Source organism: Neofelis nebulosa, chromosome 4 (genome assembly GCF_028018385.1).
Source record: "Neofelis nebulosa isolate mNeoNeb1 chromosome 4, mNeoNeb1.pri, whole genome shotgun sequence".
In the NCBI taxonomy this organism is placed as follows: domain Eukaryota; kingdom Metazoa; phylum Chordata; class Mammalia; order Carnivora; family Felidae; genus Neofelis; species Neofelis nebulosa.
In genome coordinates this window covers 169,952,752-169,964,914 of record NC_080785.1, presented here as the reverse complement: position 1 = coordinate 169,964,914, position 12,163 = coordinate 169,952,752, and the positions used below count along the sequence as shown (strand labels likewise).

Genomic DNA, 12,163 nt, shown 5'->3' with positions numbered 1-12,163 from the left:
AGCTCACCTCCCGCGGCTGCTGCCTCTCTGAACAGCACACCCTTCAAGAAGCGGCTCCAATCTAGAGCAGCCTTCCCTTTACCCACAAAGGGCAGAAAAGTTTCCCTGCTTCCCTTTCAGGTGCTTTGGCTGCTCCAATGATTAATGGATGTAAAACAGATGAGCAGGAGGAAAACAAACAGAAGTTTAGTAACACATGTACTGAATGGGAGACAGTCGCGAAAACCGAGTAACATTCAGAAGTACGGAAGCCATCACCTTCAGAGAAAGCCAAAGATGACGCTGGGGGTGGGGAGTGTGTTATGGGAGGTGACCTGGAACCGCACAGTAGACGGGGGCAAGGCTGCAGCACATTCAACTCCTCGCCTCCCCTCCTTACAGGTTTCTGAAGGGACCCACCCTTACACAGGGACTTTCCCTTGTAAATGTAAATGTTTCTTGCAAAAGGGTAACTGCTGCTCGACTTTTCAGAGCATCTCAGGTATCTGCAGCTCTTAAATATCCAGTTGAAAACAATCAGGATGCCGAAGAGGGACGCGGTGCCTCACCTGGCTGTGACCGGCACTCCCTGATGGCTCACGATGGCCAGCGTCTCCTCATGGGCTTGTCCATTTGTAGGTCTTCTTTGGAGAAGCGTTGTATTCAGACCCTTCAACCATTTTTTTTTTTTTTTGATACTGATTTTTGAGAGAGAGAGAGAGAGTAAGCAGGGGAGGGGCAGAGAGAGGGGGGGGACAGAGGGTCTGAAGCAGACTCAGTGCTGATAGCATCAAGCCCAACGCAGGGCTCAAACCCATGAACCACGAGATCGTGACCTGAGCCGAAGTCAGATGCTCAACCAGCTGAGCCACCCAGGCGCCCCTATTTGTACTTGTTTTAAATTGAATTGTAAGTGTTCTTTATATTGGATGTGAGTCTCTTATCAGATCTATGATTTCCCAGTGTTTTCTCCCATCCTGTGGGTTGATTTTTCACTTCCTTCTTGGTGTTCTTTGAAACACAAAGTTTTTAATTTTGATGAAATCCTATTTATCTATTTTTTTATTGTTGCTCAGGCTTTTTGTGTCACAAGTAAGAAACTACTGCCTAACCCAAGATCATGAACAATAGACTACCTGTTTTGTTTTGTTTTTTGAAATTATTTTGTCATTTAACAAGGTATTTGCTGTGGGGGCGGCCGGCTGGCTCAGTCAGAAGAGCATACGACTCTTGATCTCAGGGTCATGAGCTCAAGCCCCATGTTAGGTGTGGAGATTACTTAAAAATAAAATCTTAAAAAAAATAGGGGCACCTGGGTGGTTCAGTCTCAGTTAAGCCCCCGACTCTTGGTTTTGGCTCAGGTCATGATTTGTGAGTTCAAGCCCCACACCAGGCTCTGCACTGATAGCCCAGAGCCTGCTTGGGATTCTCTCTCTCCCTCTCTCTGCCCCTCCTCTGCTAGTTCTCTCTCTCTCTCACTCTCTCTCTCAAAATAAGTAAATAAATTTTAAAAGTTTTTAATAAATAAATAAAATCTTAAAAAATTAAAAAAGTATTTGTTGTAAAGCATGGGGAACCTCAGGATGGGTTTTCCAGACAAAATACAGTACAGCCAGTTAGTGTGAATTTCAGATAAACAGCGAATGTTCTTGCACAGCCACGTCCAAATGTTGCACGGGATACTTAATTTAGAAATTACTGGCTCTCCACCTGAAATCCACACTTAACTGCCATCCAGGTATTTTTATTTGCTAAATCTGGCAGCCCACCCCAGCCCAAGGCACACATGCCACCTGTTCACAGGGATCCCCACCGCCTCCCTTAACGCTTTATTTTCCGTATTGTGGTAAGATGCACATAACATAAAGCGAGTATTTTAACCTCTACAGAGCACGCACTTATCTGTTCTGTCATCACACTCCGAGAGGCTGAGGAAACAGAGGCGGGGCCCCGCCCAGCCCTCGCAGGCCCCGCCCCCGTTTCCTAGCAACGCAACCACACCCCTAGCCCGTGGGGCGTGGCCGCCAGGGTCACGTGGCACCGCTGCAGGCGCCCGCTCGGGCCCACGCGTGCGTGCGTCCACGCGCATGCGCAGGGGGCGGCTGGCGTGCCGTGCGCGCCCCCGCCCCGCCCCGCCCCGCGACGTTGCCCTGCGCGCGCGCGCCCGGCCCCTCCCGGTTCTTATAGTGCCGCGGGCGGCGGTTGGTGGCGGGGAAGGCACGGACGGGGGCGACATGGCGGTGCGGCAGCTCGTGGTCCTGGCGCTGGCGCTGCTGAGCGCCGAGGGCGGCTCGGGAGCAGGTGAGGGTCCTGCCCGGCGCGGGTGGAGGCTCAGCCGCGGCAGCGGGGGCCCGCCAGGCGGCCCTGCAGGTGGAGTCCCTAAACCCCGGCGGCCGGGGAACGCGAGGGGTCCGAGGGCTGGCCTGACCCCTGGGTGAGGGGACCTGGGGTGGGGTCTGGAGGCGGAGCCCCGCCCTTCCGCCGTCCCCGCGTCCGGCGGCGGAGGCCGGGGCCGGAGTCCAGGAGCGGCCCCCTCTCAACCGGCGGGGTCCCCGCCCGCGGCGTGCCAGTGCCACCGCGGGGTGCATTGGCGCGGCCCCGGGATCCCGCGAGCCCTGGCGAAGCCTGTGCGGCCTGGAGCGGTGGCCGCCTCCACAGGCCCTCACGTGGACGCTGGAACCAAGGACTGAGGAATGCCCGCCCCTGAAGCCGGTGGGCTGTCTGGCACAGGAAGGGATTGTCATTCTTCCCAGGATTTAGGTCCCATGTCTGGCTCTGGGTAGGCACCTGCCCCCTGGTGTTTGCCCAAACCCTGAAACCTCCGGCAGGAAGCCAGCATGCTCTGCTTCCTTTGGTTTTGTCTGATTCCAGGCCACAGAATGAGGTGGCAGCTGGTCCACCCTCCTCCTTTAACAGGAGTGGAAACTGAGGCCCAGGGCGGGAGGGGACGTGTTCCAAGGTCACCGCGAGGTCGCCTTGGCAGCCCAGTTCTGGGCAGGATGTGTTGAGAGGGTGTTTTTAACGGAGTCACAAACAGCACTTATTTCTGGGAGGCCCGCACCGTGTAGAGAACGCTCAGGGGAAAATGGATCAAAGCGTATTTTTCAGGGGAAAGCGGGACAGCCTCTCTTTTGCCTGATAGAAATTTTCTTCCTTGATCGAGACTTCCCGTTTTGTTCTGGGTTAAAGATTTATAGTGATGGGCATGTAGGGAACAAAGTGCAGAGAAGGGTCTGGGGAGGCAGGAGTGCAGGGTCACAGTGTCTGCTGGGGGTGGGGGGCAAGAGGAGCTGCCTCTTGTGGGAGCTTCACCCACTTACTCCTGACCCACTTCAGGAGCTCATGGCCTCTTTCCTCTTCCTTATGATCAGAACGGCCGTTCATTGAACGCCTCTGGGCAAGGGCCTTGGCGCCTGGCGTGCACATGGCTCACTGCCCGCCAGCGGGTCCCTGGCCGCTGGAGCCCTTCAGGAATAGCTCTCCCTGGCGGGAGGTGGCCACAGACGGCCCCGGGGACGGCGGCGGTGGGGGGGGGGGGGGGGGTAAGGAAGTCTCTGCGTTTGCTCCTCCCGTCAGGGGGAAGCCCTGGGTTAGCACCTTTTCACCTGTTTCCTGGGACCAGGCACCAGAGCTGTAGCTGGAAGCCCTGCGTCTCGCATAGGGTGTGTGTGCTGGGGAGTCTAGGTGTGTCTGTGCCGTGTCTGAATCCACCTGGGACCTTTTTACTTTGTCACCTTTCCCGGGGACCCTCACAAATACCATGCGTCCCTTTTCTGCTGGGACGTGTGAATTAGTGACTGTGTTCACCTCTCGTGGCTGGGTCAGCTAGCTCCCCAGAAACTTGTTTCAGGAGCTCTGCCAGGGGGACCCCTGCTCTCCCTGGGACTGTCCAGGGCCCCGCTGTCCTGGTGCACCAGGTTGGGAGGGCACACATGGGCACCAGGTTGCTAGCTGGGTCCTGCGGGCTGGTGATTTGGCCCGAGCCTCAGGTGAAGGGAGCAGGAGCGGCCTCCTGGCCAGATGGAGGGGAGGGGAGGGTGGAGAGGCCCAGCACCCACGCCTGGCATCCCAGAAATGTTCTCTTGCTCCTCCTACCTGAGTAGAGCTGCTGAGTTGGGTGGGGAGGAGGGTGGGTGCCGGGAGCCTCAGTCTCATCCCCAGCTCGTGGGCTGTTTCCCATAAGGCCTGCCTGGCCCTGTGCCCTGCCCGGCAGCCTGAGGTCAGGGAGGAGGGGTGGCTGTTTTTAGATGAAGGTGACTTTACTTGAGAACGTGGGTCACAGTCACATGGCCAAAATGGGGGGGGGGGTCAAATGTTCTCCCTTGTTCCTCCTTCCTGTCCCTGTGGCCCTTAGGGTCCCTGTGAATTCCTCGGGTGCCCTCCCCCCTCAATCTGCTGGGCCAGGTGGGGCGTGTCTCAGTTCCCTGCTGTGTGCTACCCTCAGGTCAGGGCAGGGGTGTCAGCCTGTGGTTCCTCAGACAAGGGAGGAGGGAGGCAGGGTGGGGGAAGCTGTGCCTAGGCCCTCACTGCTCCTGCTGGTGGAAGTGGCCCTCAGGCCTGTGGCCTTTGGGCGACTTCTTTCTCTCCCAGGGAGGCAGGGCGCGGCCGGGTAAGATCGGACTGACCTTTCTAGCAGCCTCTGGGTGAGGGGACAAGGGCACAGACGCGAGTCTAGGAGGAGGGCATTCTCTGGCTTTACTTCCTGCCCTGACTCACCCTCCCGGCTCTGCACCGGCTGTTGGGTTTTGCAATCTTGGGAAATCTTGACTCCTGAGAAATGTGGGTTGCCGGGAGGTGATCCTTCTGAAGAGACAGCACAGCCACAGAGGGCTCAGGGCAGCCACAGAGCCCCAGCTTCTCCCTTCTGCCTGCTTGGGATTGTGCCTGTGTTGAGTCCTGTGAATGGGCTTTGGGCCACCCCAGGGGCAGGCATGAAGGTCCACCTTGCCCCAGAGCAGTAGCCCGCGCCCTCCGATACGGACTTGAAGCCGTGAGTGTGTGCACGCACATGTCCCTGTGTGTGCTTTGGGTGTGTGTCTGCACACACGTGTATACGTCTGTACTCACGTGTCGTGTGTATGTGTCTGAACCCATGTGTCCACGCGTGCATACACGTGCTGTGTGTGTGTGCACGCCCGTGACCACCCGTGTGCGTGCGTGCGTGTGTGTGTGGTGCTGTGTGCGTGTGCTGCGTGTGCGTGCACGCGCCAAGGGTGGGTAGTGCCTAGGGCAGCAGAGAGGAGCCTCCCTGTAGCTCCTGTCTGGCTGCTGCTGAGCTGTCTGCCTCTTCTCCTGCCCGTCTAGAGTCCTGGGACCTTGTGTCCCGCCCTCCACTGGCCTCAGGTCCTGCCTCTTCCACACAAAGAGGCCACCGCTCCCCACACTGGAAGTGCCAGCCTGTGGCCAGTCTGTAGCAGGACAGGGGAAGGGAGGATTCAGTGATCTCTCTCCAGTAAAGCTCGCCTGCTGCCCTTTGGGTCAGGTTAAATTTTCTTAATGACCGACCCGGTCTCTGGACGAGAGAGCCTGCTTCTTGTCGCTGCTTACTTCATACTGTGGCCTTTTAAATACAGTCTCACATTCTGATTTTTCACCCAGTTTTGTGCTGTAGGCGTCTCCCTGCAGACTGGATGGAAAAGAAGCTTATTGCCAATAGCCCTGGGATGGATCTCTGTGCCCAAATCATCTGGGCGTGGTCTTCTAGAAGGGACGCCTCTGGGGCATATGTCACAGGGGAGGCAGCTGGGGACAATGTGGAATTCCAGGATGATCACACCAGAGTGTCCCTGTGACACCTGCTCTGAGCCCCGGGATAGGGCTCTGACGTGCACAAGGATGGGTTTGCTGCTTCACTGATGCCCAGTCTCTGGTGTAGAGGGAAGTGGGGGGGGTCCTCCTGGTTCATTCTCATAGCTCCATGCCCCTTACCTTCGACCCTGGGTCCCCTTGAGCGCCTGACAGTCTCCCTCCCTGAACTCTGGTCCCTGGAGGGCAGCCCTCCCTGGCTCAACCTCCTTGCCTCAGCAGGCTTCTTACCGTCTGGTTCTAAGTGATTTTTTTTTTTAAATGTTTTTATTATTTATTTTTGAGACAGAGCGTGAGTGGGGGAGGGGCAGAGAGAGGAAGACACAGAATCGGAAGCGGGCTCCAGGCTCTGAGCTGTCAGCACAGAGCCCGACGCGGGGCTGGAACTCAAGGACTGTGAGATAATGAGCTGAGCTGAAGTCGGACGCCTAACCGACTGAGCCACCCAGACGCCCCTGGTTCTAAGTGATTTTTGATTCCTAAAGAGAACATCTCAAGCCAGTGGGGAGGTTTGCCTAGTTGGAAATTAAACAGAAGGTCCAGGCCCTGGGAGTCCACCAGCAGCGCCTTGGTTGTCCCTACAGAGAGGCTTAGTGGCAAGTGGGGGTGCACTCTTGACCTTCCGGAAGAAGGTGCCGTTCAGGACGGGGCAGCTGGAGCCAGCAGGCCCTGCCCCGGTGGGAGGTACCCACCTCGGATGCCCCTGCCTTGATAGGAGGTGGGGGGGGGGGGGGGTTCTGCAGGGGCATCCAGGGAATGGCGGCTGGGACTGTGCTAGATTCACTTGTTTATTTATTTATTTATTTTTGAGACAGTATGTGAGCAGGGCAGGGGCAGAGGGAGAAGAACTTTTTTTTTTTTATGTTTATTTTGAGAGAGAGAAAATCCCAAGCAGGCTCTGCTCTGTCAGCACAGAGCCCAACATGGGGCTCGAACTCCTCTGAGCTGTGCAAGTATGACCTCAGGCAAAATCAAAAGTCAGATGCTTACCTGACTGAATCACCCAGGTACCCCCAGTAGATTTATCTTTTTTTTCTTTTAATTTTTTTTTTTTTAATGTTTACTTATTCTGAGAGTGAGAGCATGAGCAGGGGAGGGGCAGAAAGAGGGAAAGAGAGAATCCCAAGTAGGCTCTGTGTTGTCAGTGCAGACTCCTGTGTGCTGTTTCATTTCCCCAACTGTGAGACCTGAGCTGAAATCAAAAGTCAGAGGCTTAACTGACTGAGCCACCCAGGCGCCCTTAGATTTATCTTTTTTTTTTTTTTTTTTTTTAACATTTATTCATTATTGAGAGACAGACACAGGATGTGAGCAGGGCAGGGGTAGAGAGAGAGGGAGACACAGAATCTGAAGCAAGTTCCAGGCTCCAGGCTGTCAGCACAGAGCCCGACGCGGGGCTCGAACTCATGAACCGGGAGATCATGACCTGAGTCGAAGTCGGTCGCCCAACCGATGGAGCCACCCAGGCACCCCAGCTTTATCTTTTAAAAGAGGAATTTCGGAGGTGCCTGGGGGGCTCAGTCAGTTAAGAGTCCGACTCTTGGTTTCAGCTCAGGTCATGATCTCGCGGTGTGTGAGTTCAAGCCCCACATCAGGCTCCGTGCTGACAGTGTGGAGCCTGCTTGGGATTCTCTCTCTCTCTCTCTCTCTCTCTCTCTCTGCCTCTCTGCTCCTCCCCTACTCACTCTCTCTCTCAAAAATAAATAAATAAAACTTAAAAAAAATTAGAAAATAAAAAACAGAGTCCAACTTCAGCTCAGGTCGTGATCTCAGAGCTCGTGAGTTCGAGCCCCGCGTCGGGCTCTGTGCTGACAGCTCGGAGCCTGGATCCTGCTTCTCATTCTGTGTCTCCCTCTCTCTCTGCCCCTCCCCCACTCACTGTCTTTCTCAAAAATAAATAAACATTAAAAAACACTTTTTTAATACAAAAGGAATTTCAGGTCTGTGCTGGGCTGGACCCAGCAGTCCATGTCTTGGCCAGGTTCTGGGGCCCAGGGTGGTTATTGGCTTTCGTTTCCAACACCTGAGGCCCAGCTGGTTAGAATGGTTCCCGACAGAACCTTCATCAAGCCCTCTTCTCTGCAGACCCCAGGCTCCTTTAACTCCACAGAAGATGTCCTTCCAGAAGGAGCCAGGTGTGATTCAGGACTCCTCTCCTCTGGGCCGGCTCAGGACAGTGTGGATGGCCTAGGGTGTCCGGGCCATTGCACGCTTGCCACAGGGACAAGTGGGCAGGTGGTTCAGGGTCCTTGGTTTGGGTCCTTTCTTTCCCTGACCTTTTGCCAATATTCTCTCCTGTGGCCACCTAGGGAGCGGGATCTGGACATCTGTAGATGATGCTGGCTCCAAAACACGCCTTACCTGTGCCTTGAACCACAGCACCACTGAGATCATCGGCCACCGCTGGGTGAAGGCGGGCAAGGTGCTGAAGGAAGACGCACTGCCCGACCTGAAGACAGAGTATGAGTGAGTGGGGCCTGCCTCAGGGCCCGCAAACACACCGGGCCCCATCTCAGCCTGCAGGCGTCACCCCCAGGCCCCTTCCTGCCCCTGTTCCCACACCGTGTTGCTGCTCACGGCCTCTCTGGTCAGTCAGAACTGGGGTTGTAGTCGGCGGGCCTGCTTTGGACAGACGTTAGACACAAGCTCTGCTCAGATCCCTCAGTGTGAGAAGCCCAGGCTTCTGGGGTCTGAGATGGCCAAGGCCTGGCATCCAGCGAGGGTCCCTTGGCTGCCGAATGTAAGGCTGGACTCCAAGACCCTTCCCTTCTTTCTCTGGGGTACCGGCTGAGGAGGGCAGGCAGACCTGGGGTCTCCCAGCCCGGAATCCCCAAGCACCTGGCTCCCTGAGGTCTTGGGGCCTCTATGCCACCCTGCTCTGAAGCCTGGTCTTAATCGATGCCTGAGCCAGCTCCAGAACCAGAGTCTGGTTTCAGCGGTGACTGGGCACAGGGGCTCATCGATGCAGGCACCGGGTCAGTCAGTGGGGGGGGGGGGGGGGGACCAGTTCCATCTGCCACCCATGCCTCCTCGTCTCTCCCTGATGGGAAGCGGGCAGCCTGTGCCCTCGTGCCCTGCAGGGACTCCCGAGTGTGGCCTTGCTCTGGCCCCCAGTGGGAGTCCCCTGCGGCTCGCAGAGGTTTGAACTTCACCGAGGACGGGATGGTGTCCCCACCACGAGCCCCGCTCATTGCTGCGCGTCTGTTTGCAGGGTGGACCTGGATGACCGCTCTGGTGAGTACTGGTGCGTCTTCCTCCCAGAGCAAGCAGGCAAGACCAGCATCGAGGTGAAGGGTGAGCTCTGGGGGCCCTCGGGGGCATCTGGGGCAGGGCCGGGGGCCAGAAGGACCCCCAGAGAGGGACAGCTCCTCCTCCAGGGTCATGGGCTCAGGCTCCTGCCTTGCTCGGTTACCCCTGTAGGGCTCCCCAACATCAAGGCCGTGAAGAAGTCCGAGCACGCCACCGAGAGGGAGTCGGTCGTGCTAGGCTGCAAGTCTGACTCCTTCCCCCCGGTCAGCGACTGGGTGTGGTACAAGATGGAAAGCTCTGGTGACCAGGTGAGGCCCACGCCTGCCGGGGGAAGAGCTGGCCTCCGCCCCGGCCCCGGTCCCTACAAAGTCCGCCCACCCCCAGGTCATCAGCAACAGCTCCCAGAACAAATTCTTCGTGGTGTCCTCGGAGACTAAGACGGAGCTGCACATCTTGAGCCTGGACCTGGAGACGGACCCCGGCAGGTACGCCTGCAACGGCACCAACTCGGAGGGCACCAGCCAGGCCGTTGTCACGCTGCGCGTGCGAAACCGCTTTGCCGCCCTCTGGCCTTTCCTGGGCATCGTGGCCGAGGTGCTGGTGCTGGTCACTGTGATCTTCATCTATGAGAAGCGACGGAAGCCGGACGAGGTCCTGGACGGTGAGCCCACAGGCCCTTTGCTCGCTGTGCAGGGGGGTGGGGGGTGGGGGCAGGCCACTGTTCGGGAGTGCGGGACAGAGGAGGGCGCTGTGGGGTCAAACGGGTCCCCAGCTGGAGGTCTGCTCGCCTATTGCCTGGTCTGCCCCGCTGTCCTCCCTCACTTGGCTGCAGGTGGGTGACCAGCGAGGGGAGTGGCTGTCCTCTTGGCTGCTCTGCCCCTGCCCGTGGTGGCTGCTGAGGGCCCAAGGGTTGTAGGCACCAAGCATGTTCTTGACTTTGTACGTGACGGAGCTCAGGAAACCTGAGCTTGGCCCCCTGCCTGGCTCCTGCGGGCTGAGTTCGTGAGGAGCGGGCAGGGCTCCCAGGCACCCCTTGGGCCATGACCCCAGACAGCTCATTTTGAGGACGCACGTGCTGGCAGCCGGGCTGGTTGCCTGCACTTAACAGTCAGGGAAACTGAGGGCAGGGCCCAGCAGGACCGGTGCCAGCCCACGAGGGGCCTTGTCCCGGGACACTTCCTGATGGCCTGTCCTCTCTTTACATGTGGCTGCGCGTCTGCACAGATGAGGACACCGGCTCCGCTCCTCTGTAAGTCATGGCCTTGCTGGGCTAGCAGGCAGGCACTGTTCCCCGGGCAGGGCCTGGAGGGGCTGCTGGCCTGGATAGCCTGCACCGTGCACGTGGTGGGTGGGAGCGGGGACACCGTTGTGTCTTCCCGAGAGTCCGTCAGCCTTCTGTCCCTCCCCAGGAAGAGCAGCGGGCACATCAACGACAAAGGCAAGAACGTTCGCCAGAGGAACGCCAACTGAGGTGAGGAGGGGCGGGGGGTGAGGGGAGGGAGGACTACCCCCCTCCCCCCCCCTCCCCCCCCCCCCCCAGCTTCGGGCTGCTGTCTGAGCGTCTGTCCTGCCCCCACACAGGCCTCCAGCCTCTGTCCGGAGCAGCTCAGTGTCTGCTGTTCGCAGAGTCCACGTTCTTTCCTCTTAAAGGAGACCCGCTCCACGAAAGCAGACCACACTGTGGGTCAGCTCACGTTTCTTTCCTTTTTAAAACTAAACTAGGGTTTTCTACATGTAGAATTCCATTCTTTAGGAGTTTTGGTTTTCCTTTTTAAATATTTTGTGAGCGCCTTGAGGAAGCCATGAGCTTCCTGTGAGATCACTGGTGCCCTCTGCCCGTCCCCTCGCTGCCCACTTGTCCCCTCGCTGTCCCCCCCCCCCACACACACGCAGACACCTGTCCTTCCTGTCCCCCCAGCCCATCCCCTCGGCATCCCACCCCATCTTGGGGGTCATGAAGGGCAGACTGGCCTTCTTCTGGGGCTCTACCTCCTGAGGCTGCTGGGCCTCGTTGGGACCCTTTGCAGAAAGTCACGGGTTGTGTGGCGGGAGCATAGCGTGCCTGCCTGTCTGTCTGAGGTCTGTGCTGCCGGGTCGCCTCCAGTCTGTGTTGTGTGTTGGGACAGCTCAAGGCAGGCAGCGCCCCCGCCGTCCACGCCTGGCTGAGGAGTGGTGTGGCGGCCATCCTGCCAGAGCTGCGTCCTGACCCGCCCGCCACCTGCCTGCTCACCAATAAAGGCCGCCCCGTGTCCGTCTTTCCAGGCTCCTGTGTGCGCCGGCCCAGGGTCTCAGCAGGAGAACCAGGGCAGGGGTGGGGGGGTGCAGATGGGGGGGGGGGCAGAGGGGCCGGGCCTGTGGCAGGTCTGGGAATGGGGGGGCTCACCAGCTGGTTCCCTCCACACAGCAGCCCTTCCCTCTGAGTTTGTTTCTTGCCGTCAAAGAGGACCGGACAGGGGCACCTGGGAATCCTTCCCATGGGTCCCCCAGGACAGGACAGGCAACCCCCACCCACAGCTGCCTGGCACCCACCTGCCCTGGGCAGGAAGCTCCCTATGGTTTGAGTGGGAAGTGAGGGGGTGAGGGGTGGGGCAGGCCCTCATGATGGATCCCAGCAGGTGTCCGTAGTGGAGCCAGCCCCTTGGGACTTTGTCCAGCTGAAGGGAGGCCACTGAGGCCTAGAAAGCCCCGAAGGGCAGTGCTGTGGTAGGGAGGTGGCCCTTCTGAGCTGGCCCCCAGGAGAAAGGGAGTCCCTGTTTGCACGGCCCAGCCTGACAACTGCAACAAACATGGGTGGGGCTGAGGGCCTGGGGAACACTCCATGAGAGCAGATCACAGGAGGTAGGGCCTCATGAGCTTCGTCCTCGCCAAACCTGGGGGCTCTGGCCCGTGCCATCTAGGCCTCCTGCTTGGTACAGAGGAGGAGTGACCCCGCAGCCACTCCTAGGGAGTGTGGTCGTCCCATACCTCCCCTCTGGGGTCAGGAGGAACCAGAGGCCAAGGAGCCCTGAGCCAGCTATTCCTAAGTCTCCGTAGCAGCCAGAAATTGGGGCTTGCATGTGAAATTCTTAATTTTCAATGTGGGTAAAAACTCCAGCGTAACGACGCCCACGAGGTCAGGCTTGGCCCGCGA

The 12,163-nt window shown here is 58.3% G+C and overlaps 1 protein-coding gene across 1 annotated transcript; it reads left to right on the top strand.

Annotated features, from left to right (window-relative positions):
- Positions 1-2,121: 2,121 nt before the first annotated feature.
- BSG (basigin (Ok blood group)) lies at positions 2,122-11,288 on the top strand. The gene is made up of 8 exons (XM_058728657.1): positions 2,122-2,280; positions 8,094-8,250; positions 8,996-9,078; positions 9,205-9,341; positions 9,418-9,694; positions 10,258-10,282; positions 10,443-10,504; positions 10,615-11,288. Exons 1-7 carry the CDS (start codon positions 2,214-2,216, stop codon positions 10,501-10,503), a joined length of 807 nt encoding a protein of 268 aa, XP_058584640.1. The 5' UTR covers positions 2,122-2,213; the 3' UTR covers position 10,504; positions 10,615-11,288.
- The last annotated feature ends 875 nt before the right edge of the window (positions 11,289-12,163 follow it).

What these genes read in the sequence shown, in the direction of transcription:
- BSG (XM_058728657.1), top strand. Translation starts at nt 2,214, where the DNA reads ATGGCGGTGCGGCAGCTCGTGGTCCTGGCGCTGGCGCTGCTGAGCGCC. An exon ending in GACCTGAAGACAGAGTATGA is followed by an intron (nt 8,251 to 8,995) that starts GTGAGTGGGGCC and finishes GTCTGTTTGCAG; the next exon opens with GGTGGACCTGGATGACCGCT. An exon ending in GCCGGACGAGGTCCTGGACG is followed by an intron (nt 9,695 to 10,257) that starts GTGAGCCCACAG and finishes GCGTCTGCACAG; the next exon opens with ATGAGGACACCGGCTCCGCT.